The sequence below is a fragment of the Sciurus carolinensis genome, chromosome 1, assembly GCF_902686445.1.
Source record: "Sciurus carolinensis chromosome 1, mSciCar1.2, whole genome shotgun sequence".
Taxonomy (NCBI): Eukaryota; Metazoa; Chordata; class Mammalia; order Rodentia; family Sciuridae; genus Sciurus; species Sciurus carolinensis.
In genome coordinates this window covers 143,498,367-143,523,918 of record NC_062213.1, presented here as the reverse complement: position 1 = coordinate 143,523,918, position 25,552 = coordinate 143,498,367, and the positions used below count along the sequence as shown (strand labels likewise).

The 25,552-nt window shown below is 34.9% G+C and overlaps 1 protein-coding gene across 2 annotated transcripts in view; it reads right to left on the bottom strand.

The window, feature by feature from the left end:
• The window catches only part of Adgrl4 (adhesion G protein-coupled receptor L4), a 118,746-nt gene that overhangs the window by 40,163 nt on the left and 53,031 nt on the right, over window positions 1-25,552 (bottom strand). For both annotated transcript variants that reach the window (XM_047526466.1, XM_047526474.1), the window contains exons 5-6: window positions 5,884-6,036; window positions 119-268 (exon numbers count right to left, since the gene is read on the bottom strand). In XM_047526466.1, the coding sequence (XP_047382422.1) occupies window positions 119-268; window positions 5,884-6,036 (303 nt within the window). The remainder of the gene's footprint in view (window positions 1-118; window positions 269-5,883; window positions 6,037-25,552) is intronic.

Here is a 25,552-nt window from a genome sequence, read left to right as displayed (position 1 = left end):
GACACAAATGAATGCTGGCACGTTTCTTGGAAAATGTAGCTCTTTGATACTTCACAATTATGTTGGAAATGTTTTACATAGTTTTTTGACAACACACAAAAAATTAATAACAAATTACCTTGGCAGTAAGAGCCATCATCAGGCATGAACTGCACCTTCCCTGTGGATGTCTGATAACCTTCCTCACAGAAGCAGTTATACCCACCATTCACATTTTCACACACTGCGTGAGCACCACAGACAGCTGATTCACTGCACTCATCTATATCTGAAAATATTTGAAAAATTAATTTTTTAATTTAGTGTTCATGTAGTTGCTACCTTGCTGATAACAGTATTACATATGGCTGGTGATTTCATATCAAACTGTACAAGAAAGTAAGAAACATCCTATCACTTGGAAAAAGGCAGAGCAAGTTAGATGGAATATTTTTTTTAACTCTAATTTGGCCAACTCATTTTCACTGAGTCCTGAAAATGTCATTCATGGGCCAAACTCTCAAATGGCTTTCTGAATAGCAATGATTTATCAACAAAGTCATTAAAATAATTTCCATCACTGACAATATAACATTTATGTGTAAATTAATAAGGACCCAATTTTTAAAAAATACTTTCAATTATCTGTCATTTAGTCTTAAGCTAAATTGATTGTAACAATCAAATAAAAGAATAAAATAATTATAAACTTTCTTTCCAAACCTCATTTTGTGCATAAAAACTGAGATGTAGCAGATGTGCTAGTCAACTCCCTTAAATGTACCACAACTTGTTACTTTTGTGTAGATTTTACCTTTACTATGACTCTTAATATGTAATCATCATAGATAAAGTATAGATATAGTAATAATTGTAGAGAATTAAGTCTTAGATTCTCAGTAGCTATACATTAAAACCACAATAAAGTCTTGCTAGCTTTTAAACTCAATTCATTTGTATTCTTTTAAAAATATTTTTAGCTGTAAATGAACACAATATCTTTATTTTATTTTTTTTTTGTGTGGTGCTGAGAATTGAACCCGGAGCCTCAGACATGCTAGGTTGAGTGCTCTACCACTGAGCCACAATCCCAGCCCTCATTTGTATTCTTAATTTAAATTTTTATATACTACAGTGAAGCATAATGTAAAGTTATAAATAAATACAGTATAAATACACTGCCAGGATAGGGAGTGATTTAAAGGAACTGAAGCATCCAGATCATTACCTAAATAAATGCAAAGGTTTTTGTGTTTAAAGCCCAGCTGTGATATCTTAAGAGGTATTTTCTATAAATGAATGAACCAGTAATTTTAAATTTGCAATTTGATCTTAAGAAAACGATAGTGTTTACCAGTATTTAAAAAGAAGTAATCAAAGTCTAATTTAAAATGACATCTAGCTGGTTATCTTAAATGCAGCTGTTTCTAATTATCATTTAAAAATGTGATAAAAAGACAAAAACAACCAAATTCCTACTACTAAAGGTCAGATTTGAACAGAGAGCCTTCTTGAATATTCTTGAAGAAATTTCCATTAGCTAGAAAGGTGATGAAACTTGATTTTAAAGAAGGTTAGTATGACCTGGTTCTTCGAACAAGTTTACACATTCATGATCTGGACTGTGCAGAAATCTAATTGCACTCCACCCAAAGAAACTTGAATGCTGCTGTAGTATCCTCAACCGGCATTCCCTTATTTCTATGTGTGTTCAGAAACTACCACCCCACAAAAACATATGTACAGAAAATAAAGGAAGAGACAAACAGGTTGACTGCAGGGTTATGGAGAACTATCAAGAGAAGTGTTCTTGGCTGGGTTTGAGAACAAACAAGTGCAGAAGGTGGTGAAGACTAGAGTTATTTTTTTTTCATGAAGTCAATTAAATGAGAAAAAAATATGGAACTAAATTCAGGATAAGTCTATTTTTTTTTTTTAAAGCAGAGCTGTTGAAGTAACACATGCTGCACTCCAAGTGGAAAAACACCCCAACAAAGTTGTTAATAGACTGATGAAGTATCATAAACAGCACAATTTATTTCATTGGGTGAGACAATTAATAGGTTCTTTGCATACCTGCGTTATGAGTTTTATGTGACTTCTATGGATACTGTAAATGAGGTGCTGACTTCTCTCTATTTTAAAAACATTTAAATGTACAACATTCTTGAGAACTCCATCCCAAATCCAATTTCTGAGCAACGTACAAATCTTGGTCCTACAAATTCAATTTCCATCCACTCTCTTGTACTTTGGGTTTAAATATACACAACCTTGGTGCTCATAACTGACTCTGTTTCAGCTTTCCCTGTGCCTCCTCCATACCTCTTGGGGTTTCAGTTGGGTTGCCTGTTCTAGTTCAAGCCCACTTACTAATACCCACTTGGTTGGTTGATATCCCAGCAACTTGCATCAAATAGGCATTTAACCTTTTTTATTCACCAAGTGACAACATGGTGATCTAATAATAATGACAATAGTAGTAATAGTAATTTCCTGGGATACTAGCAAAGTTTTATATTTGAATTTTAATTTTATGAATGACTTAATTTTCCCAAAAAAGCCATGATTTTCCAATTACTGCCTGATTTATTTAGTTTCCTTAATGTTTTACTAAAATATGAAGTGAGACTTATTGAATTTGATATCATCACTCTGGGCCTCAGTAGTAGAGTTATTAGAGTTTAACTCAGTAATGTCAGGGTGACTACACCAACTGGTTGTGTGAACATCGAAAGAATTTCTATCTTCAGCATCTTGTTCTATGCCTCCCTTTTATCTGATAAGATAGAGAAAAACAAAAATCCTTTAAAAAAAATCCCACCTCATAAAGGGATGACACTGGTGTGGCCAAATGGAATGTGTCTTGTCATTTTGCAGCAACATCCTCACTAACTTCTCTTTCATCTCTTGCAGTGCCTAAATGGCTTGAACCTAAACACTCTACTCTGGTCCCTCCCTCCTGCAAGAAAAGGCACAGAGTTTACTAGATAGAAGACTTGGATTTATAACTGATTCTCACACTTACTAGCTATGTGATCTTGGGTAATACTTTAAACAAATACTTTTAACTCAGAGAAATGCTATCTTATAACAAATGAGGAAATATAGGTGAAGGTGTTTGGAGTAGTTCCTAGGATACAGTAGATACCTGACACTGGAATTGGAAAATCAGGGCAAGTGACTCTATTCATAGTGCATGTTTTTCTCATAGTAGGAAACCTGTGAATAAGTAGGTTTGGCACTACAGATTGATAATGCATTTATTTCTAGGTTGACATGTCTTGGTAATCCCCAAAGCTATAAAAGAGAAATAGAATCCTCCAGAATTCTTTAATGAAAGCTAAATTGCTACTAAGTAATTGTTCAAGTCAAACTAGGATTCACAGAACAGATTAGTAATTGACCCACTTCCCCTCTACCAAACAGACACTTGACTTCATACTAATAATTCAGTATTACTAAGTGCAAGCACATCATTAACAAATGTAATTCATTTGCTATCTTTTCTTTAATAAGGTTATGCTTGTTTTTTATGCTTACAATTAGCCAACCCGGTAATATTTTGTCACAATCATCTTTCAAAACATGATCATATCCTGGTTATGATCATATGATACTTATAATTATTACAAGTAATAGAGTTTTCTAATGTTGTATAATTCATAGGTGGCAAAGAAAAGATAAAATGGTAAATTATTGGGACTAATTTACAAAGACAAAATTTAATTTTAATATTATGCAAAACTAGGAAAAAATCTACAATTACAAAGAATACCCATAGCAAGTAGTCCAGAAAAAATTAAGAGATAAACATTGCTCAAAAGCATAGGGTAAAAGAAATAAGTCTTGGCTTCTTCTTGGACCTTGGGAGTCACTTAAAATTGGATGCTTCAGTTTCCCCATTTGTGAAATGGTGGTCCAGATCTAGGTCTCTTGGAAATTGGGTATCTGATGTTCTGTTTTGCTATGATTCCAAGGGGAAGAAAAATATGCAGAGTGTTCAATCTCACCCATAGCCTCTGTGACAAAATTTCCTATTTTTGGAAAATAGCATGTGGAAATGGACTAAAGGTAAATAATCTCACCCTGGTCTTTTCTTGACCCAAATTGAAGTCTTCCATATTCTACTTATTGAGGTTCTTAATGATTTTAATTACTAGAGGTGTCAAATTTAAGGATCTGCTAAAATTTCAAATCAAAAAGCAATGCACTACAATGTGTTAAACTAATATAAGAAGCAAATGGATTTATGGTTCTTTGTTCAAATTCCCTGAGGATTATCATGGTGCACAACAAAAATTACTACAGGATTGGTAAAAGAAGAAATAGCTGCATAGCTTCTCAAAAAAGCTTAATCCTTAAGGACAACAAAAATTGGTGAGAAATAACATTTTGTAGAGAATGAGTTTTCCACTGAATAATCCATCAAACAAAGCAGGTAGCAACAGAAGGACTCAGTACTGGATATTGGGTTTTGATATAGTTATTGTGTTTTCTGACTACTTAAAATAACTTAAAAGGGAATTAGCAAAAGCTAAGGGTCATTCCACAGAATCTCAACAGAGATGAGTACTGGGAGAAGGAAGATGGCTTACATTACAAATATATTGCATCTCCTTAAAATGCTGGCATTCAGTCATCTGTATACTTTTTCTGATATCTGTGATTCAGTTTCTTCTATTATAGGAATTCTTTACTTAATGAGGAATATGAAGGGAGAAATACATCCCTTTGTGAATTGAAGAATATTAATAATAAACATGATCAGATGAAAAGACAGATGTCTTCCAGGGACAAGAAGTATTAGGAAATTGAGTACACAGATAAAATCATATTAAATTACTGTGATTGAGATGCAATAAGTTGGGTTTCTTCACTAATTGGAACATTTCTACTAAATTTATAGAGTTACATAATCAAAATGTAATTATTAAAGGTCAAATACATTATGACATTCTACCCAATCAAGAAATAAGAATACTGACTTGAGAAGAGCAAATTGAAAGGTACTATAAACTTTCTGGGCAGTACTTCAAAGATTCCTAGATCCTAAATACATTGTAATGCTATATTCCAATAAAACATTTTCTGCAACCACTAAAGATGAAATTATTGTTCAATAAGAATAGCATTATTTTCTCATATTTTAAATCCTTTATGCCCTTACAAAGCTTGATCCACTACATTACATGATTCAGTGTGAGATTTAAATGGCCCAGCTATTTAAGTCTCTTGTGGAAAGAATGATAGATTTCTAGATATAAGACTGTGATTTTAGTCCTCCCTTTGTCTTAAATATGTGAATTGGAGTAGCCCTTCACTTTCCTTGGCTATAAAATGAGGAGACTAAAATCTTCTCTGTTTGTATAACAGAATAAGTTTGAAGCATGAGACTGGGTGATTTCTTTGAAACAGACATTTCACTGATACGTTTTTTTTGAACACTGTCTCCTAACCTGTCATGTGTTACTATTAATATTGCCCTTCTTCTTAGCTTGCTAATGAGGATTTTACTACAGGAACAATCAAAGACTTTTTAGTGCCATCTTTATTAATTTGAATACCTCTTTTATCTACCTATATAAATTAGCATCATATTATTTCTGTTTTGCATATGTAGTCCTGAGTTCCAGTCCCATATTCTTCAGCGACTTATTATTCTCAAAGTTAAAGATTTTTGTCTCCAGAGAATATGCTTTGAAAATAGTTCCTCTTATCTTCTTAAATTCCTGGATAAATATGGATTTGTTCTTGATAAGGAACAAATGAAGTGTCTAAAATCATTTATCAACTAGAGTTCAATCAAAGTCCAGCAGAATTTAGTTCAAATATTATTTATTCTCTAGAGGAAATAAACAGTATGAGACAGGTACAAATCTTATGTTAGATAATTTGACTTACCTATGCAGATGGTTCCATCATTAGTGATAAACCTGTCTTGATTGCTGCTGGATCTAAATCCAGGGGCACACATACAGTAATAGCTTCCCTCTGTGTTAGTGCAGTTAGCATTTTCACCACAGGGCTGGGTTAAATTTCCACACTCATTATCATCTGTGGATATAACAATTTAACATGTTATTTTTATATAGTTGTCATGAACTTATACTATTTTTCCATCAGCATTTGAGAATTCTGACTATTAACTAGTTAAAGGTAAAGCAACATTTATTTTAAAAAGTACTGAAGAACTCACCTTCTATAACTAATTTATACTGTGAAGATATCTTTATGGTTGCAAAGCAAAATGGGATCTTTTCTTTCAAAAGCACTAAACTTGACTATCAAATCTATACTGTAATATTTTGTATTTTGTAATTTAAATATAATGATATCAGTAAATATACCCTTAATTGTGAATTTATATTATTCTTCATACTAATCTAAAAGAATACCATAATATTACAAATTGACCTACTCTTACCATGTATTTGTTTTCATCATTTTTTCTGTAGCATAATTTTGTATTACTGGTTCTCTTATTTATTAATGCATTTATTTGCCACTGTATGCATTACATTCTTTTCTCTCTCTGTCTCTCTCTAACCCTCACACACACATACACACACAGATTGCATCATGGTATCATGATCTTTACCCTTACATTTTTATAGTCTACCAGAAAAGATGCAGGTTCAGAAACCCTTTTTTAAAAAATCAGAAAACATTTGTTATCTGTCAAATAAATGGATAAGAAAATAAGTTCTCAGAGGTGATCAAAATGGACTGGAGAAGAACTTTTTTTTGTGGTGGGGGTTACCAGGGATTGAACTCAGGGGCACTCAACCACTGAGCCACATCCCCAGTCCTATTTTTTTTTTGTATTTTATTTAGAGACAGGGTCTCACTGAGTTTCTTAGCATCTCGCTTATGCTGAGGCTGGCTATGAACTCATGATTTTCCTGCCTCAGTGTCCCAAGCTGTTGGGATTACAGGCATGTGCCATGGCTCTCAGCAGAAGAACATTCAAAAAAATTTTTTTTTTACACATAAAGGTAGTTTTTGGGGCTGGGGAGATAGCTTAGTCGGTAGAGTGCTTGCCTTGCAAGCACAAGGCCCTGGGTTCAATCCCCAGCACCGCAAAAACAAAACAAAACAAAACAAAACAAAACACATCAAGGTAGTTTTTTTATCTTAATTATTTTTCTTCCTTTATTATTATTATTATTTATTTATTTTTACAGACTACATTTTGATTCATTGTACACAAATGGGGTACATCTTTTCATTTCTATAGTTGTGCATAATGTAGATTCATACCATTTGTGTAATCATACATGGACATAAGGTAATGATGTCTGTCACATTCCACCATTTTTCATACCCCCTCCCTCTCATTTCCCTCTATGTAATCACATGACATGAGACCCTGTTGTGGGCTGGATGTGCCTCCCCTAAAGAAATACTCAATTCCTAAGCCCTCAGAGTTTGTCCGTATGACTTTTTTTGGAAATGGTACCTTCACGATATAATCAAGTTAACATGAGGTCATACTGGTTAGGATGGTTCCTAATCCAATGACTGGTGACCATATAAAAGGAAGGTAATCTGGACATAGAGACAGGAGGAGGCCCTGTGGAGACAGGCAGAGATCGACATGATATAGCTGCAAGCCAAGGAACACCAAGGATAGCTTGCAGTCACTACAAGGCTAGGGAGAAGCAAGGAGGGACTCTTCCTAGGACACTTTGGAGAAAAACATCCAGGTGGACTCCTTGATTGCAGACTTGTAGTTCCCAAGCTGTGAGAGAATAAAGGATTGCCTTTTAAGCAATTAAATTGCTGGTAATTTGCTATGGCAGCCTTAAGAAACTGAGAGACCTAAATGGAAAAATAAAAGATACATAACAGTCAAAGAGAAGGAGAGAAGGAGGAAAACTGAGGGAGAACAATGTTGGACAAAGCTATGATCATAACGGTGTTTGAGCCTTTTCTTAATGCATTGGAGGCCTAATTTGGGAGCAAAGAGTGAAATTGGAGGAATTGGTCAAGACTGAAAAATACATTGAATATTTATTATTCATTTCAATCAAATCAATTTTTTTGAAGAGTGAGTTGTATAACATTTAATACATATAGGTTGGCTATGGCACATATATAGCACAGAGCTATAAGTTGGAGATTTTTCCAAATCCTTTATAAATATTAATTCACCTAATCTTTACATAAGCTCTAGAAGGTAGGTATTATCTGCTTTAATGGATGAGAAAATGGAGCAGAGCAGCAGAGCTAGCCTAGCCCTTACATTTAAGGGTGTGTGTGTGTGTGTGTGTGTGTGTGTGTGTGTTGTAGCATCGGACCTCTTTCCCTTATGATATCTACTTTCCAGGAATGTTGTATCGAAGTTCCTAGTTTCCATTAAATTTTAGTTGCTAAGTTATGGTACAATTTATTCCTGGGTAAATAAAGGGCAGAGCAGTAAGGGAAGACTTTTGAACTCCCCCAGAGCCTGAAACTTTGAGACATGTAAGATGAGAGGTTGAACTGTCCAAAACTGGTGCAGCATGGGCCAGGCAGGTAACTTAGAGTTTGACTCCACCAGGTGTCAGGCAGCAGAAAGTGGGTAGCTTTCGAGACTGGGAAGTTCGCACCTCACCTAAAGGATCAAAGACTTCTTAAATCTAAAAGAGTGTTTAAAGCACGGTATTCAGATTTAGTATTTGGCCAGGCATTTGTCTCTTCTCAAAAACAGTATATGGAGGTTGGAAGTATTTAAAAATAGTTGCTGAAAATATGACAATAAAGTAAGATAAACTGTGAATGATCTTATATAAAATGCTGAAAAGTTAATACTTCAATAACATTATGTATTTAGTTATCTGTTCTACATATTCAGAAAGTAGAAATATATATGTATATATGTATGGAAGTATTCAATAGAAATGAAACTAGTTCATTAAAATTAATTGAGAGTGACTCACAAATTGAACATAAGCACCTAAATCAGGTTAAAGAAAAAAAATTCACCCACATTGGGTTTGATTCAATCATTTAGTTACTCAAATATTTATGGAATTTCCCAGTTCCCAAGTGTGAATATCTATACTGGGAAATAAGTAAAATTAATCAAAAAGTCAGGATCTGTGCCCTCCTGTCAGAGTTCACAATCTAAAGGTAAGTTAACACCGAAGCATATAATTGAGTTTTTATTAAAATAAAAGTTTTCATTTATATCTCTAAATTTGACTCCCTTCACAGCATACTGGGAGAAGTTTATATTAAACTTTAAAAGAAATTGTGCTCTCAGATCACTTATTGGTAATATAGAAAACGATGAGAATTGCATCCCTGTGGACGATCGCTGCAAAACGATATGTAAAAATGCAGAGAAAAGGACTCAGCAGGTCTGAGGTATTGGTCAGAGTCCAAGAAAATGAACCACTTTTTATCACCTGACTGACTGTGTTTCTAAAAATAAATTAAGAAACTAATGTTATTTAACTCCAACATATTTTTACTAGTTTTGGGTAACATATTAATAGGTGGGGAAAAGATGGTTGATATTGATTTTTTGGTCTCTCCTTACTGCATGGTTTGGGGCACTTGACCATTTAGCTTTCTTATTGAGAATTTGGAAATAAAAGTATTTCCTATCTCTCAATCTTCTGGAATGGATATATAATATGGGTATATTCCCAATGGTCCTACTGAAATCTTGTTCAGTAAAATACCACTTATCTGAACGTAACCTTACTTCCCGCAAGATAGTGGAGATAGGCAAGAAATTATCTTTGTGAAGTAATATATAAATATGAATTATTTAAATGGCCTTAAACTTTCCAGTGTCCAGCTTTGTGATAATTAATCTTCAAGGAGAAAGTTCCTTTAGATAGGTATAATATAGAAAAATAAAAGCCTGCTTCTTTTGTGCTCTTATTCTAATGTCCAGATAAATTTCCCAGTCATAATACCTGCTTGATGTAAGTCTACATTTAATTTTGGGGGGATTATAAAATGGTTATTTAGATTAAGATATTTCTTGAAAAATTCACTCTAATATAGTTAAATTGGAGTTAGAGTTTTAAAATATTAACAAAAACTTAATAAGAAGAAATATTTGGCATTTGACATTCTCTCGGCAAAATTCTTCCTGGCTCATATCTAACACACTGAGCTGAACAATTTTTGATCCTTTAGGTGAGGTGTGAACTTCCCAGTCTCAAAAGCTACCCACCTTCTGCTGCCTGACACCTGGTGGGGTAAAATTCTAAGTTACCTTCTTGGTTCATGCTGCACCAGCTTTGGACAGCTCAACTTCTCTTACATGTCTCAAAGTTGCTAGCTCTGGGGGGAGTCCAAAAGTCTTCTCTTACTCTTCTGCCCTTCTGTTTACCCAAGAATAAATTTAGTAACATCCTTGAAAATAGGGATTTCAACTCAGTATGTCAGAAAGGTAGCTATCATAAGGTAGAAAGGGGTCTCATGACAGCACAAAGGCAGGAACGCACCCATGCACACAGAGAGCCTAACTTAAGGGGATTCAGGACTACTGGAAAAGATGGACAAGACCTAGCTTATTAGACTATAGTGTGCACATAAAATAAAAGAGGCATTAGTAGTTGAGTGGAAGCTCAGAGAAAGGAATGGTTTACTCAGGTCATGTTGAGTATTAAAATGCCAAGATTATTTGCAGGGAAGGATTATAAGGGAAAAGTGATGCTTGAATCAAGCATTCCAGTGTAAGCAAGAGTTTAGGCAAAGAAAAGGGTCAAAGAGCCAAGACCCGGGGTGGGGGGCGGCATTAGAAATAGTATTATTATTGAGCAGTGGGTCTGAGCCTAGAGACTATCAAGCAAAAAAATCTATGCAGGTAAGCATGATCAAAACTCAAAGAAAACACATGCTAAGAATTTGGAACTATATGTAGTGGGTCTAGGATGTCTATCAACAAATTTTCCATAGTAAATACGATAGATTTAAAATCTAAGGAAAACTAAGATTCAGGTAAAGGTAAAATTGATACAATATACAAACATTGAGGAACTAATCAAAGCAGAGTCAAGAAGAATTCGTCTACACCTCATCAGTATTTAAAAGTCAGTGGTCCGGGAAGAGAAAGAAAGTGGGTACGATTCAAGAAGACAACTATGAATTGAAACTGTGCCATCTGGATGATGGTTAAATTGCAGATATTTTTATTTTGTCTATTTGACTTTTTTCATAATTAGATAACATTTAAAATATCTGTAGGTCTTGGAGATTAACTGGATTTTCGAGTTGGCTGGAGAGAAAGAGAAGCAGCGATGGCTCCCAGGTTCCAACCTGAAAGGTTTGGTACATGCGCTGATCGCTGCCGGGACTGGAAGAAGCAGAGAAGATTTCTAGCAGGTAAAGATAATGAGGTCGCTTTTTTCAAGGGAGGGAGGTGCCTCAATTAGTTGAGGACATTCAGATAGGAGTCGTAACTGTTGAACAGTCAACCACGTAGCCATCAACAGTCTCCTCCTGAGAGTTCCATACTCCTCAGCGGACGACAAGTTTAAGAACAGGAATTCACTTCAGTGCAAGGAGCCGGCTTGCAGGTTTCCTTCGCATTTACCTTTGGAGAGACCCACTCAATCTCTGTCCAACTCCTGTTTCATTCTCAGTCAAACAGAATGTAGCTGAGGACATTGCTGCTTTCCAGTTTTGCCTTCCTGCTCTGTTGTTTGTTCTTAGTAGGTCTTTTTCCTTGGGTTTGTCTCTTCTCAAACCAAGTGATAAAGTACAGAGGACTGAGGCAAAGATGTGAGGGTAGAGAAAAAAGACCAAAGAAGCACCTTCATCAATTCATGTTTTCAGTACTGGTGGAAGAATTCATAGGGTTCCACATGGTTCAGCCCAAGTAGTTAGAAAAGCACACGGGGGTCTGAAATAATAAACAGATGTATGTGTCTCCTATATCCTTTCCCAGTATACTTTGGGCAGCTTCTTCCTGTAATTGGTATGAGTTACTCATTTAGTTATCTTGTGTTTAATAAAACTGGATCAGCATGATTTATTATACCCAATAATCTGATAAAAGGAAGGGGACTTGCTTTTCAGGTACTCTTTTAAATGTTATATTTTAATTTGTCAGTGGTTAAGATAACACAAGATTCAACATTTTCTCCATTTTACTTAATAAGAAACCAAATCTCAGGTGTGCTAAATCATGCTAGTGTAGAGACAGAATCTGGTGAACACAGGTTTGGTACTTATGCTGACTTTAAAGACAAAGTTGTTGTTGTTGTTAGCATTTTAGAGTGAAGGGTACTTTGTCAAAAAAATGTGCTTCTAAATAAAATACTTACAGTGGGCACCTAATTCTCCAAATTCAAGAATGACACCGGGTGCCGTATTAATGGCACATTTTGGCAATCAATCATAAGGTTACGTTACTTTCCGTACTTAAAAAGACAAAATTTTGCAGGCTTTATAAGACCTGGGTATTCCAAAGTCTGAGTGAGACTTTAGTTTGTATTCCATTTTTCAATCTATTGACTGAAGACAAGGAAAAATAATTTAAAAAGAGAAAATATTCCCTTCTCTTTTCCTAACACTTGAGATATTATTGGCTAGGCTCAAATTGATTATAACAACTTGAAAGCCATGGGACTTTAACAGCAGCATCACTCTTGTACACATTTTCCCTCTGGACATGATTGCCAGTATTGCTCTGTAAATTTGAACACTGAAATGACTATAACCATTATGTGATTCCTTGTGAAACAGGCCCTCTATGTCAAAGGTGGAGCAATGTAGAAAGCTTTCTTTTCCTTCTTTCCCCAGTGTAGCCTGCTGGGCTCATTTGTTTTCAATAGCACTGGAAATCCTCCTACCTAGTCTCTAATGAACTTAGAAAAATCATCATTATTAGCTTTCTCAATTTTGTACTTTTTATGGCTTGGTGTTTTTTTGTTTTTTTTTTTTTTTTTTTTTTTTTTTTTTGGTGAAAACCAAGGTACACATGTAGGTGAAGAGATAAAGGGAGAAGGAAAGGTCAACAGAATAAACAGAAAAAAGGAGAACTACGATGAAAGTAGAATGGGTTCAATCAGTCAAGAGAAGTAATGGAGTTATTGTTTCCACATGGAACTGATGTTATTACCATCCTCTGTAAAAGACAAGGAAAGGGACAAAGGAAAGATACAGGATTGCATTTTTTATTCTCTCGGAATTTCTTTTTCACCTGAATCTTTAAGTTCAGGAAAAAACAAGTATGATACACATCTAATCTCTCCCTCCACACATATAAACTCACAGGCAGGATTAAGTGAGGAGGCAAATGAAAACACAAATCCAATACTGAAGATAGTAATACTTCCTCTTTTCCATTGTTGAATATAAATTACGTAGTGTAGACTCACATTCCTTGACCATGGGTTTACTAAGTCCATCCAATGTATTGAAGGAAAAGTCAGATATGGTAGGTAAAAAACCTCATGGTAGACAAAGGAGAGTTACATAAGAATAAGTTCTTATGCTGGGTATTTATTGTTATTCTTAAGTTTTTTTTAGTATAAATGTGATTTTTAAACTGTTTGAAGCTGCAAGTATCATTTTGAGATTTTTTTTGAAAGGAAAAATGTGTCTTTGACTGTATCAGATTTTGAAAAGGATGCATAGGCAGCGGGTGGGGGAGCGGAAACAAACAATACAAGCACAGAATTGTCTCTGTTGATGTTTTTGCAATTACTTATTTTCTGAGGGAAATGGAGCACTTAAGAAAATGTTCCCATTTTATACTAGTATCATTTTTGGTTTTCTCTTTGTCAGAACTATTAATGCACATATATTATAAAAACAAGCAAACCTGACTATAAGAGGAGGTAAATGGGAAGGAAAAAAATCTTATTTTTCTATACACTGGAAAACATTTTTCTTGCTCATTGGAGGCAGAGGTTAGATAAAATTCTGACACATTTATTTCAAACTATGAATCAATGATTCTGAAAGTTTTCATTCTTTTGTGTCTATCAACTTTAATATTAAAGATGAGCAATACTCTTGTAGTCTCTCTGAGATTTAAGTGATAGTTATGAGTTGGTTTTGAGAAACTAGCTATATTGACTTTTGTTTCTAATCATTAAAGTAATACATATTCAATGGGGAAAATCAAATCACTGAGAGAAAAATCTTACAAGCTCTCAGTTGCAAAAAATGTTGCTAGTTCACAAAGGAAAATGAACAGAATAGCTATCAGATTCTTACAGCATCCAAAGACTGTGGAGTAGCATGTGTAAGTTGCTGATAAAATGAGTGTGTCCTTATAATTCTCTTACCAGTTCAAAAAACTTTTCATTCATGGGGATGAAAGACATTTATAGAAATACACAGTTTTAGAGAGTAGATCACCCATGCACTGTGAAGGAAATAATCAGGAGAGCATTCTAACCCAATAACAATGAAGTCAGAAGACAGACCTCCACATGGGTGAAGATTAGGAAGAGAGTTAAGAGTGGTTAACAATAAGCCCTGCATGTATAAATTCAAATGATAAAGATTAAGTTGTTGTACGCATGTAACCCAGTAACCCCTCCTTATCACAGGAAATACTTTCCAATCTCCCAGTGGAGGTCCCGAAAATGTGGACAGTACTGAACACTATATATATATACTAGTGTTTTTCCTATAAATAGAAACCTAGGATAAAGTTTATCAAGTAGGCACAGTAAGAGATCAATAACAATAGCTAAAAATAAAACAATTTTAACAATATACTGTAATAAAAGTTATGTGAATATTGATTTTTTCAAAATACCTCATCATATTATAGATTCCAGTAACCACAAAATAATATTTAACATGAGCATGTGATTTTTTTCTTTCTTAAATCTAGAAATTTCACTTTTTCACACAAAGGAAGCACTTTACAGCTTCTCTGTGGCATATCCACATGGCCAACGTTACTATTCATGCACTCTGGAACTACTGTAGGGTAAATAAGAGCTACTTGAACACAAGCCCTACAACACCTCCACAGTTAACCTGATAACCTAGATGACGACAAGTGACTAAAGGTGGGTAGGTTATACTATAGGGACCTGCTGGGTAGACTGATGCTTCACATCCTCACTGAGTCGGTATGAGATTTCATCAGACTATTCACCTGGACATGTAATTTAGAACTTATGAGTTAATTATTTCTGAAAATTTCCATTTGCTATTTTCACGCCATGGTTGAATGTGGGTGACTCAAATTGTAGAGAGTGTAACCACAAGTAAGCAGAACTACTACGTAAGTGCTGATTAAGATTCTTCTACAGTATATCCTGTGTGGGGAAATTAATGGTCTGGACATACTGGGGCTCATGGCTTCATATTATTTTGGTCAGGGTGAAGCACAGTTAGCATGTAGAGCATGCTGGGGAAAGGAACTATTGTTATTTAACTTTAGTAAAGTTCACAGATATGAATTTTGATAGAAATGGAAAATACACTGCATATTCCCACTGAATTTTCAAAAAGATTCAGGACCAAAGGAATTGAAAGTAATGAGAAGAGGTCAAATTTAAGACAAAGACAATGAAAATAATACAAAGTAAAAATAAAATAATTAACATGAAATAATTTTGGTGGGAAAAAATATCATTCAAGTATATCAGATAATACACTGAATGAAAAAGACTTTTAATTTCTCATTATAAGTCACAGATATCAAATTAGATTAAAAATAAAATCCAGGTTGTTTGTTTTTCTGCATTTGTTAATTCATGTAAACACTGCTTGCTATAACCTTTGTTCTGTTTCTTATTCTATTCATGCTGCATGCAAACTAAGGCCTACTTGAATTAATCTATGCCCATTTTGCTGGCTGCTTCTGTGATATCCCAAAGTTTACCTGTGTTATACTTTTCCATTTTCCTAGTAATAGAAACTAGATTGCTACCAACTTCTCATTACCTCAAATAGCACTATAATTAAGATTTTTTATATTATGTCCTTCTGATCCAGTGTAAGAAACTTTTAACATAAAGGAATATATAAAAGAAATGTGAACACTATGTTAAAGACATGTGAATTCTTAATTTAAACATGAACTACTAGGTGGCAGCTCCATTCCACACATCTCCTGGATACATGAAGCGTCCTACACTCTCACATTCTCCTTGATACTTTCCATTATTTATTAACTTTGCTGAATATCAAGGCTGCAAAGTGATGTTCGATTGTGTTTTAACAGGTGTATTTCTATTTTCAGTGGGTTTGGGAAATTTTGGGGTAATAATAAAGTTTAAATTAGAATAACTTCAAAAATAAATCAGTGAATAAAGAAAGTAAGAATGAGATAAGTAACATCAAAGTAGAATTTAAGGTTTAAGTCATGAAATGAAAGCAAGAGGGAAATTATATGATGAAAAAAACCTCAATTTATGAAAAGTTATAGTAGTTATAAATATAGAACCTGAAGTCTAAAACTAGAGTCTAATAACTGTAGAGAAACAAATTACATGAAATTTAAAGGGAAGTAATAATTTAATTTTCCTCTTTATGAATCTGATATATCCTGTTTGCTAAATCTTTGAAATTATATCATTAGGTACCAAATATGTAATTACCAAAATTCAACTGCTAGGAAAAAAAATTTCATGTAGTAAGGGATATTTAAAATAAACAACATAGGTAACATTCCAAAAAAATGAAACTTGGTCAAAATGGCCAAAGTTCTCCTTGAGAAACTTGACTAGATCCAGCAATGTATGAGACAAGCTTATTTTCCCATCCCTCTGCACACAAGGCAATCTGAGAGACATAAGGACAGATGTTATTTTTATAATTGTGCTCAGAGCAGTGATTTAAATATCAAAGGGACAGGCACCTTTCACATATTTGTCATTTATTTGCCATTTATTTGCATTTCTCCTTCTGCTGACGGCTCTTCATTGTCTTTTGCCTGGACATTAATAACTTTCTTGTCAATTTATAAGAGCCTTAAAAAATTATCAATGAGTGCCTTTAATTGGTGTGATATAAATATTTTTGAACCTAACACTGTTTTTAACTTACTTGGTGGTATAGTTTTTTTTTTTTTTTTTCTTTTTACTTTCTATGTTCCAGAGATTTTTTTTGCAGTTAAATATTACTTTCTTCTCCTGTTCTATTTTGTTCTTTTATCACATTTATAAAACATTTCCACCCTAAAATATAAAAATGTTCACTAGTACTTTTTAAATTACCTTTGCTTTTTCTACAATAAAATCTTTAAATCATAAGCAATTTATTTCAGTGTAAATTGTGAGGTGAGATCTAATTCTCCCAAAATGAGGAAGTCATTTCATTTTCATTTATTGAATACTATTTTATTTCTTCCCTCATTTGAAATGTTATCTCTTCATATTAAAAATATACTCATTTATTTAGAACAGTTTCTGAAGTGTCTCCTCTGTGGGTGGGTTTTTCCATACCTATATCACTGATAGTTTGATTTAATTATTAGTGAGACCTTGGTTCCTTGATTTTAAGACCCTGAAAAATCATAAAAGGCATCATCAATATAATAGAATACTTTGGAAAAATCTATATCCAATATATACTTACTAAACATTTATGCATTTATCCACACTACTACATTGTACTTCCTTTACTATATCATAAATATTGACTCCAATCCTTTTTCACATTACATTGTACTATTACTTGGAAGTGCCTTTGATATACAACAATTACATAGGCCATGATGACACTGCCTTCTATAATTTGTAATTATAACATTGATTTGATGTTCATTACATTTAAGTATAATCAATATTGTCAAAGTATAAAATTTAACAGAACTGCATTTGCTTTTAATTTAAACTAGGATTTCACTTTAATCCCCACATTTACATTGCACAGTCTGAAAATTTACCTAATATTCACAGCACTCAGTTTAAGCTCAGACAGGTAGATGTGCCTGCCTTAGCAATCTCTCTTCCTGAAGCCGACATTGATTATGCCAATTTCACCTACCCTTGCTCATTTTATTACACATTCATAGAGATTTGACAGTGTTTACATCTGAGCACAAAATGGCAGGAAACTCATAGCTTATTCCTCCATAAGCTGACAAATTTCTTTTGATATCCGACTCATTGCTATTTGAAAAACAGTATTTACCTAACAGTCAAGTTTATGTTATTTTTTATTTTTAGTAAAGCAAGAGACTAATATTTACTTTTCAAATCTCTCATCTAATTCTTATTCTTCAAATCTTCCATGATAAATTAGATTGCTCAACTACTATTTTTCAAAGTGCATAACATAGAACAGTAATTGACAGTAGTGAATTAAACTAGGTATCGATAGCATAAAATTTAATATTTTAAAAATAAAATTATCTAATGTTTTAGACAGTAACAATAAAAATCCCAAAATCTTTTTAAATAATGCATAGGACCAAAGAAGAAATCAGAAGTCATAATTGTAATGTATAAAGCTGCTCCCCTGCCCATTCAGTTGCAGTCATTTTCCCCGCCTCCCAACCACTTGTCAATCTGTGAACATTCTAGCTAGCTATTGGTTCATCAGTCAGTTTGCAAGTATCCTTCTCCGTTATCAGTCCCCTGTTAGGCTGGCGGAATTCAACCGCCATCTTTCCCTTCTTGCTTTTCTCTCCTACACACTTGCTTTTCCTCCTCCTGGCTTTTCCACTTCTCTAGCATGCGCCCTTTCTCTTTCCTTTCTCTTTTCCTCTCATTTTCTCTCTTACCCTGCAGGGAAACACTCTGTTTGCTTAATAAATTCCCTTATGTGATTTCCCGTGTCTGGCGTGGTTTCCGTGGGATTCCTTACAATAATAAAATACTATATCCTTCAGAAAATAAAAATGAATATATAATTCACAGAAGAAAACAGAGGTAGCTAATTGCTCTATAAATAAACATTTATCTTTACTAAGAACCAAAGAAACACAAATCAAAGTAACAAATGCAAGGTCAAATGTTGGCTAAAATGGGTAAAGTGTATTTAACAATGCTAAACTTTTTTTTTTTTTTTCTTGAGAAAAATGAAAAAGAAGTTTTATTGCTTTGCTAGCAAAGGAGAAACACAGGGGATTCCTGTTCCAGAGACTGTGATTCTGCCCATCAGCAAGAACAGGGGGCTTTTAAAGAGGTGATTCAAAGGGTATATTCCACCTGTTCGCTGTTGGAGTTGTAATTCACTTGTTAATTTGGGAGAGAGTCATTTCTGAGATCTTCTGGGTACCATCCCCAAGTCTGGATTACTTCACTCCTGTGGTGGGTGTGTACTCAAGGACAGATAACTCTGTTTAGGATGGGGAAGAAAGGTAATCCTCTTTCCCCTGAGATTAGGGAGGGGGAAAGATTAGGGAGGAGCAGGGAGAAAGGAAGAGAAAGAAACATGTCCATTTAAAAAATTAGCTGCAGTGGCAGAGCAGCAAGGGCTACATTCAAAGCATAAAGTGGATCACTGTTAAATTTCCCCACTGTCAATTTCTACATTCCATCTCTAGGGAAAAACAGGTGATGACATTTCCAAGCTGCTTTCTGCTGAAAGGTGGAGAAGTTGAGGAAGTGACCCAAAGTCCTTGTTCTCTCTCAGGTGGGGTGTGCACAGTTAAAAGTATTCAGCATCAGAGCAGTCCACAGTGACAGATGGCAGGTGACTGGGCAAGGCATGCATAGGGCAGGGATCATGCTAAGCCAAAAATAAAGACAGCAAAGTAGTACTTTTTTTTGTAAATAAGTACACAAAAGCAATTAGTATTTCAGTCAGTCTCTGGAAACCATGAAGACAGTAACTCATAATTATATCAGTGAAAACACGTATCAAATTTATCAATGTAGGAGGTTAGGAAGATTTGTAGGTCTATGAGCTCAGGCTCAAATTGACTCAGAAAAAACTTGTGACTGTAGAGTCCTTTATGATCATTATTATTAGGCATTCCTATACAGAACCATTTTGTTACTTACTTTTGGTAGGGCTGACACAAGTGTACATCTTAAGTTACATTAAAAAATTTTTTTTTTTTTGTTTGGAAGATCTGTCCAATGGTGAGAGAGCTGTGTTAAAGTCACCTATTATTATTGTGTTGTGGTCTATTTGGTTTCCGGAATTGAGAAGAATTTGTTAAAGAAAAATAAAATTATGATATTTGCAGGTAAATGAATGGAGTTGGAGAATATCATGCCAAGTGAGATAAGTCAATCCCAAAAAAACAAAGGCCAAATGATTTCTCTGATAAGTGGATGATGATACATAACAGGGGGTGGGAGGGAGGCAAGAATGGAGGAAGGATGGATTGTACAGAGAAAAATGAGGGGTGGGTAGGGGGTGGGGGGAAGGGAAAATAATAGAATGAGACAAACATCCTTACCCTATGCACATGTATGATTATGAATCTACGTCATGTACATTGAGAGAAATGAGAGTTGTACCCCATTTGGAATCCAAAAAAAAAAAAAAAAAAAAACCACAAAACACTGTTTTTCCTTTTAAATGTCCATGTAGGATTGTACTTAGGCTATACTCCTCTGCCAGGTATTTAAGACCAAGTTGGTTAAAATTGACCTTATTCCTACCTACTCATAGAGTCAGTTAAGATTCCTTAGAGATCATTCTTTGGGACTCGTGCAAAGCCTCTGGGCTCCTTTTGCTTTTCTCCATCAGTGGTGCCATCTGCCAGGATGGGTCAGAGTCCTGCTGATCATATATGGCTTTCTTGGAAGCATCAGGGACATTTCCCTCTCCAAAGACCCCCCCTTTGCAGAGTGTGCACTGGTTGGCTTCCTGTTCTCTTGGGTCTTCTCCATCTCTCTGATCAGTAGATTGGATATCTTACTACAGCTGCAGGACCCAGAGAGGGGTTCTATCATTTTCTGGGTTCTGGCTGACCTTAGAGGGCAAAGGCCAAAATGTTGGCTGCTTTTTCCTTGGCCCTTTTACTTCTTGGACTTTGGTCTCTAAGTTTTTATATTAAATACCCAGCAGGTCAGTTTCACCCGTCTTAAAGTAGGAGTAACAGGTTATAATTTCAATATCTTTAACTTTAGAGTTACCCCTTTCATTTAATTGGGATTAGTATTAGTACTGGAAGTCAGTATTATATACTATCTGTCCTATAGGTGATGGCTTATTATCTCGAATTAAGTTGTTTTATTGGAAACAGTAACCCTGTAAAACACTAACAGGCAACAATTTTAAAGTTTACAAGGAACATACAAAATAAAATAACAGAACAAAAATACTCAATTTGTGTAATAGCTATGAACCAAGAAAAATTAGTTTTATAATATATAACTTTTACTTAGTTATATATTATATATCCTGTTTATTTTAAGATCACAGTAATCATTATAACAAAATTGATCTTTGAACACAACTTTAAATGAGCTGAAGTCTAGCCTATTTTGTAGTCATTCTAATAGAGTGAGAGGAAAGGCAGAGTCTTATCTCAGATAAGGGGGTGCTCTGACAAATAAAAATTATATCTGAAAACATGAATCAAACAAAGGAAGCCTAAGAGAACTTTTAACTTTCTTTTTGTGGAAAAAGTGGCAAAATACTTCCATGTTTTACAATGTCACCTTTAAACAGATCAGGGTCCTCTTATTACCTTCCAAAAATACATTTAAATTCCTATTTCAGTGTGAAGAGTAACACAAAATTGTATCTATAACTTATTGACAACAGGTTACTTTACCCCGCTATGAAACATCAAATGATATGAATAAATACCAAACAGATTTGTTATTTCTATACAAACTTGAGACTATTGCTACAGATAATTTTAGTTTGGAGAATGCCCACTTGGTAAGTGCTTTCCCCTGAGCTTTACATTTAAGTAAGTTTAACTTTTAAAGTATAATTTAGAATCCATAATGTATAGTAATAAAAATCACAGATCTGCATGGGTTAACAATACTAATAAAAATCAAATCTTAAGTCAAAATCAAACCTTACATTTCTAATACATCTAGGAAACGGTTTTAATAATCAGAAATTGACTTAGTTGAAGCAAACAGATATAAGACATGCCTTCAAATGACAGTATGACCCTTCTATGTCAGATACAATATATAAAAGAGAACGATTACTGGTTATCTTGCTGATAAACTTACATAAACTTTCATTTTATAAACTTTAACAAAGTGCTTGGACAAGGCTTAGACAGATATAGTTCTCACATGCATACATTTAGCTAGTCACATATATTTTGGGTGTCAACTATATTGTTATAACCTAAATAACAGTTGTTTGTTTAACCAGTTACAAAGTAATCATTTAAGACTTTAAAACAGGTACAAACCCTAATTCCTTTACATCTTGGTTTCCCCAAACAATAAAACCTAACAAATACAAGAAAATTATCTTGATAGATAAGAGCAGATCAATGTTTCAGACTTTCCTTCATATCAGTACATTAAAGTTCAAAGAATGTTAACTGACCATACTAATTATAGTCAATTTAATCACAAACACAAACTTCTTTGAGATTTACCTTCTACAAACACTCTGTGATTTATTTAAAACATTCACGACTTCTTTGCATTCTTTGTTTTGTCTTCTTTCATCTTGGACTTAGGCATAAGAATATTACTTTACCAGAAAAAAATACTTTCTCATTCAGAAACATTTCTTTTATCTTCTAATTTTCCATACTAAAATATTTTCACACCTATACTGTTTCTTTCATCTTTTATCCTTGTAAGTTTCACACCCTTTCTTAAATTCATATTATGAGACAATCCTTATGAATGTTATCTGAGCATGTAATTTATACAACAAATTTCATCCCAGGACAGGGTTAGACAATCTGGTATATAAAAAAAACTGTGACTTCATCTTTTCTCTCCCAGGTGGCATTCAAGGGGTTGGAGCACAGGATATTTTTGAGCCTGACCTGTCTTCCTTATCATTATCACAATGCCATCAACTTTAAGTGAGTTTCCCACTGTCAATTGTACCCAGAGGCTCCTTTCTGGCTGCTTTCTTATACTAGGCATATTGATGTGCAATGGAGGTTCTTTCCATCCCTTTCTTTAGGTTTTCTTGAATATCCCTTTGCAGAGGCTGCCTACAAAACATGGGTTGGCCTGAGCTTCTGTCTTTTTCTTTTTTGGGTGCAGTTATTTATTCTGCCTCTCTCCCCAGACATTTAGTTTGATGGGATACTATTACAGCAAGAACAGTGATGGATATCCCCTGGCCAAATGGCGTGTCCTGTCATATCATAAAAGGGGAGACTAATCCTGTTCCCAGGCCATAAACTGACAGTGCTGAAACCTACTGCCACATCCTTTGTGTCTAGCAGCCTCTTACCCTTCATGGGCAAAGGGGGCTGGAAGGCAGGGCAGAGGCCAGGTTCTCTTTGGCTATTTTTCTACAGCCCAGGCAGCTTTTCTGGGATTTATTTATTTATTTATTTTTCCCAGTTTAGGGCTAGGGTCCTTGACCACAGTGACATGATCTGCAGCTGCCTGAGGCCAGGCTGAGAAACAGTGCTGGGACTGCCAACACTTGGTTTAAATGATTTAAATCTTTTTAACCCCTCCTTCTTGTGTCCTGCTACCCTTGTGCACTAGAGGCAATGCCTTTAGCACCTTCAACTTAGTTCCTGATGGCTCAGACCCCTTATACAACTGCATAAATAACTGTACATAAAGAATCTCTTTCACATATTTTTACCATGACAGACCAACTTCGACATCAAGATTGTATAATAATTCAGAAAAACCATTCAAAGGCCAGATTGTGTTACAGGCTATACCTATAGGTAGCCTATTCAGCCAAGATCTCTCTGTCCAAGAGACTACTGGTAAGATCAACACAGCATGGCCCATGTCTTGAAGGGCCAGTAATAGGCACACACACACACACACACACACACAAAAAAAAAAAAAAAAAAAAAAAAAAAAAAAAAAAAAAAGAAAGAAAAGAAAGAAACTCACGGATAGGAGAGAATCACCGAAACCAAGGCTGACAGATGAAAACTTTCAAAACAGACACACCTGAACACACAAATTTCTTCCACTAACTTTACCTCTGACAGACCAACTCCAATGGCAAAGATTGTACAAAACAGAAACACAAAGACAGACAACTAGAGAGGAGCCCCTGAATCGTGATCAACAGATGGGAACCTTTAAATTGACCAGCCAAGATCTTTCCCAAAATACTACCTATAGGATCAATGCAGTGTTAGACACATCTTGAAGGGGTAGTAACAAATACAGACAAAACAAAAATGCAGACAATCTGAGGGAATTCCCAAACCCAAGGCCCATGAACAGATGAGAACCTAGAATAGAAATATCCCTAGGTTCTCGAGTTCCTCTTAACCATGACTCCTACACCCATTGCACCACAGATGTCCTCACAAAGAGGGACAAGATATTTCCACAAAGAGGAGCCAGATGTGCGTAATCAAGGATCTCATTGTGCACACCAGGAGACTTACCAAATGGCCAAGGGTGTCGTAACTTTACTGAGTTCAGTAACTTCACTGAGTTTTTTCTCAAAGTGGACCATGATGGAGCAACCTGTACCATTCAGGGAGAGAAAGAGGGAGGCAAAAGGAGCTTTGGCAGCTGCTGGGATGGTCCCTCAGTCTCTCCCTTTACTCACAGGAATAGCTCCTACAGTTTGACTGGAGGCAACCTCACCTTTCTCCTAACTCTCCAGTAGCTGGCTCTCAGCAAGTTCACCTAAAATCCTCAGAAAGTGGGGTTCTTTGGAGAGCCAGGCCTGCCCAAGAAAGCTGGTGAGGGGGCTGCTCTCAGGTCCCACCTGGGGTACCAAATTTGTTGCCAAAAGCTCAGTCCTTGTTCTCATGCCAATCTAAAAATGAGGATATGGTTTTGAGAAAAAGGAAAAAGAAGTTTTATTGCTTGCTAGTAAAGGAGAAACATAGGGACTCCTGTCTCAGGCTGTGATTCTCTAAACTTTTTTTTTTCAATTGAGAGATTTGTTACATTGTGACTCATAGTCAAATTGGTTATGACACTCACCCATATTGAATGCCACCCTTTGCTAGCACAAAGATTTTTAAATCAGAATGAATCATAAGGTACAAAGAGCTAAAACACACAAATATCATCCTTAATATCTTATTCTAGCATGTTCTTCACCTTGACCTTGTATGTTTTCCTCTCAGGCAGTGGCAGAACCACACATGGACTGGGGGACAGCCTGGTCTCACGTATGTACATATGTATGTATGTATGTGTTCATTCATTCATTCATTCATTCAAACAGCAAGAAACTTACAGAATTAATGAAATTCAACTGCATTTTCTTTTATTTCAAATTGTCAGAACTCATGTTACTTTAGCATTTTAATTTCTTTTACTTGTACACAGGAGAATGTAATGACTTTAGAGAATACTGAATCAGAATCAGTATAATCTGAACACCCACATATCCTGCTATCAGAAATATAGAAAATATTATGCCAAGAGGTGTAAAAATGGTCATATTTTTCTCCCAGAAATTCATCTTCTGGGTAATTCCTATTAAAGTGCTTAAATCTGGCAAAAGTTACATAGAAGAATATTCATGTGGATAATATAATGTTAAGAATAAGCAAGCTCCTAAATGTCCAAAAAAATATTTCAAATGATCTAAAAATATGCAAATATTGAATGTAATACTTTGAAGGCTACTACCT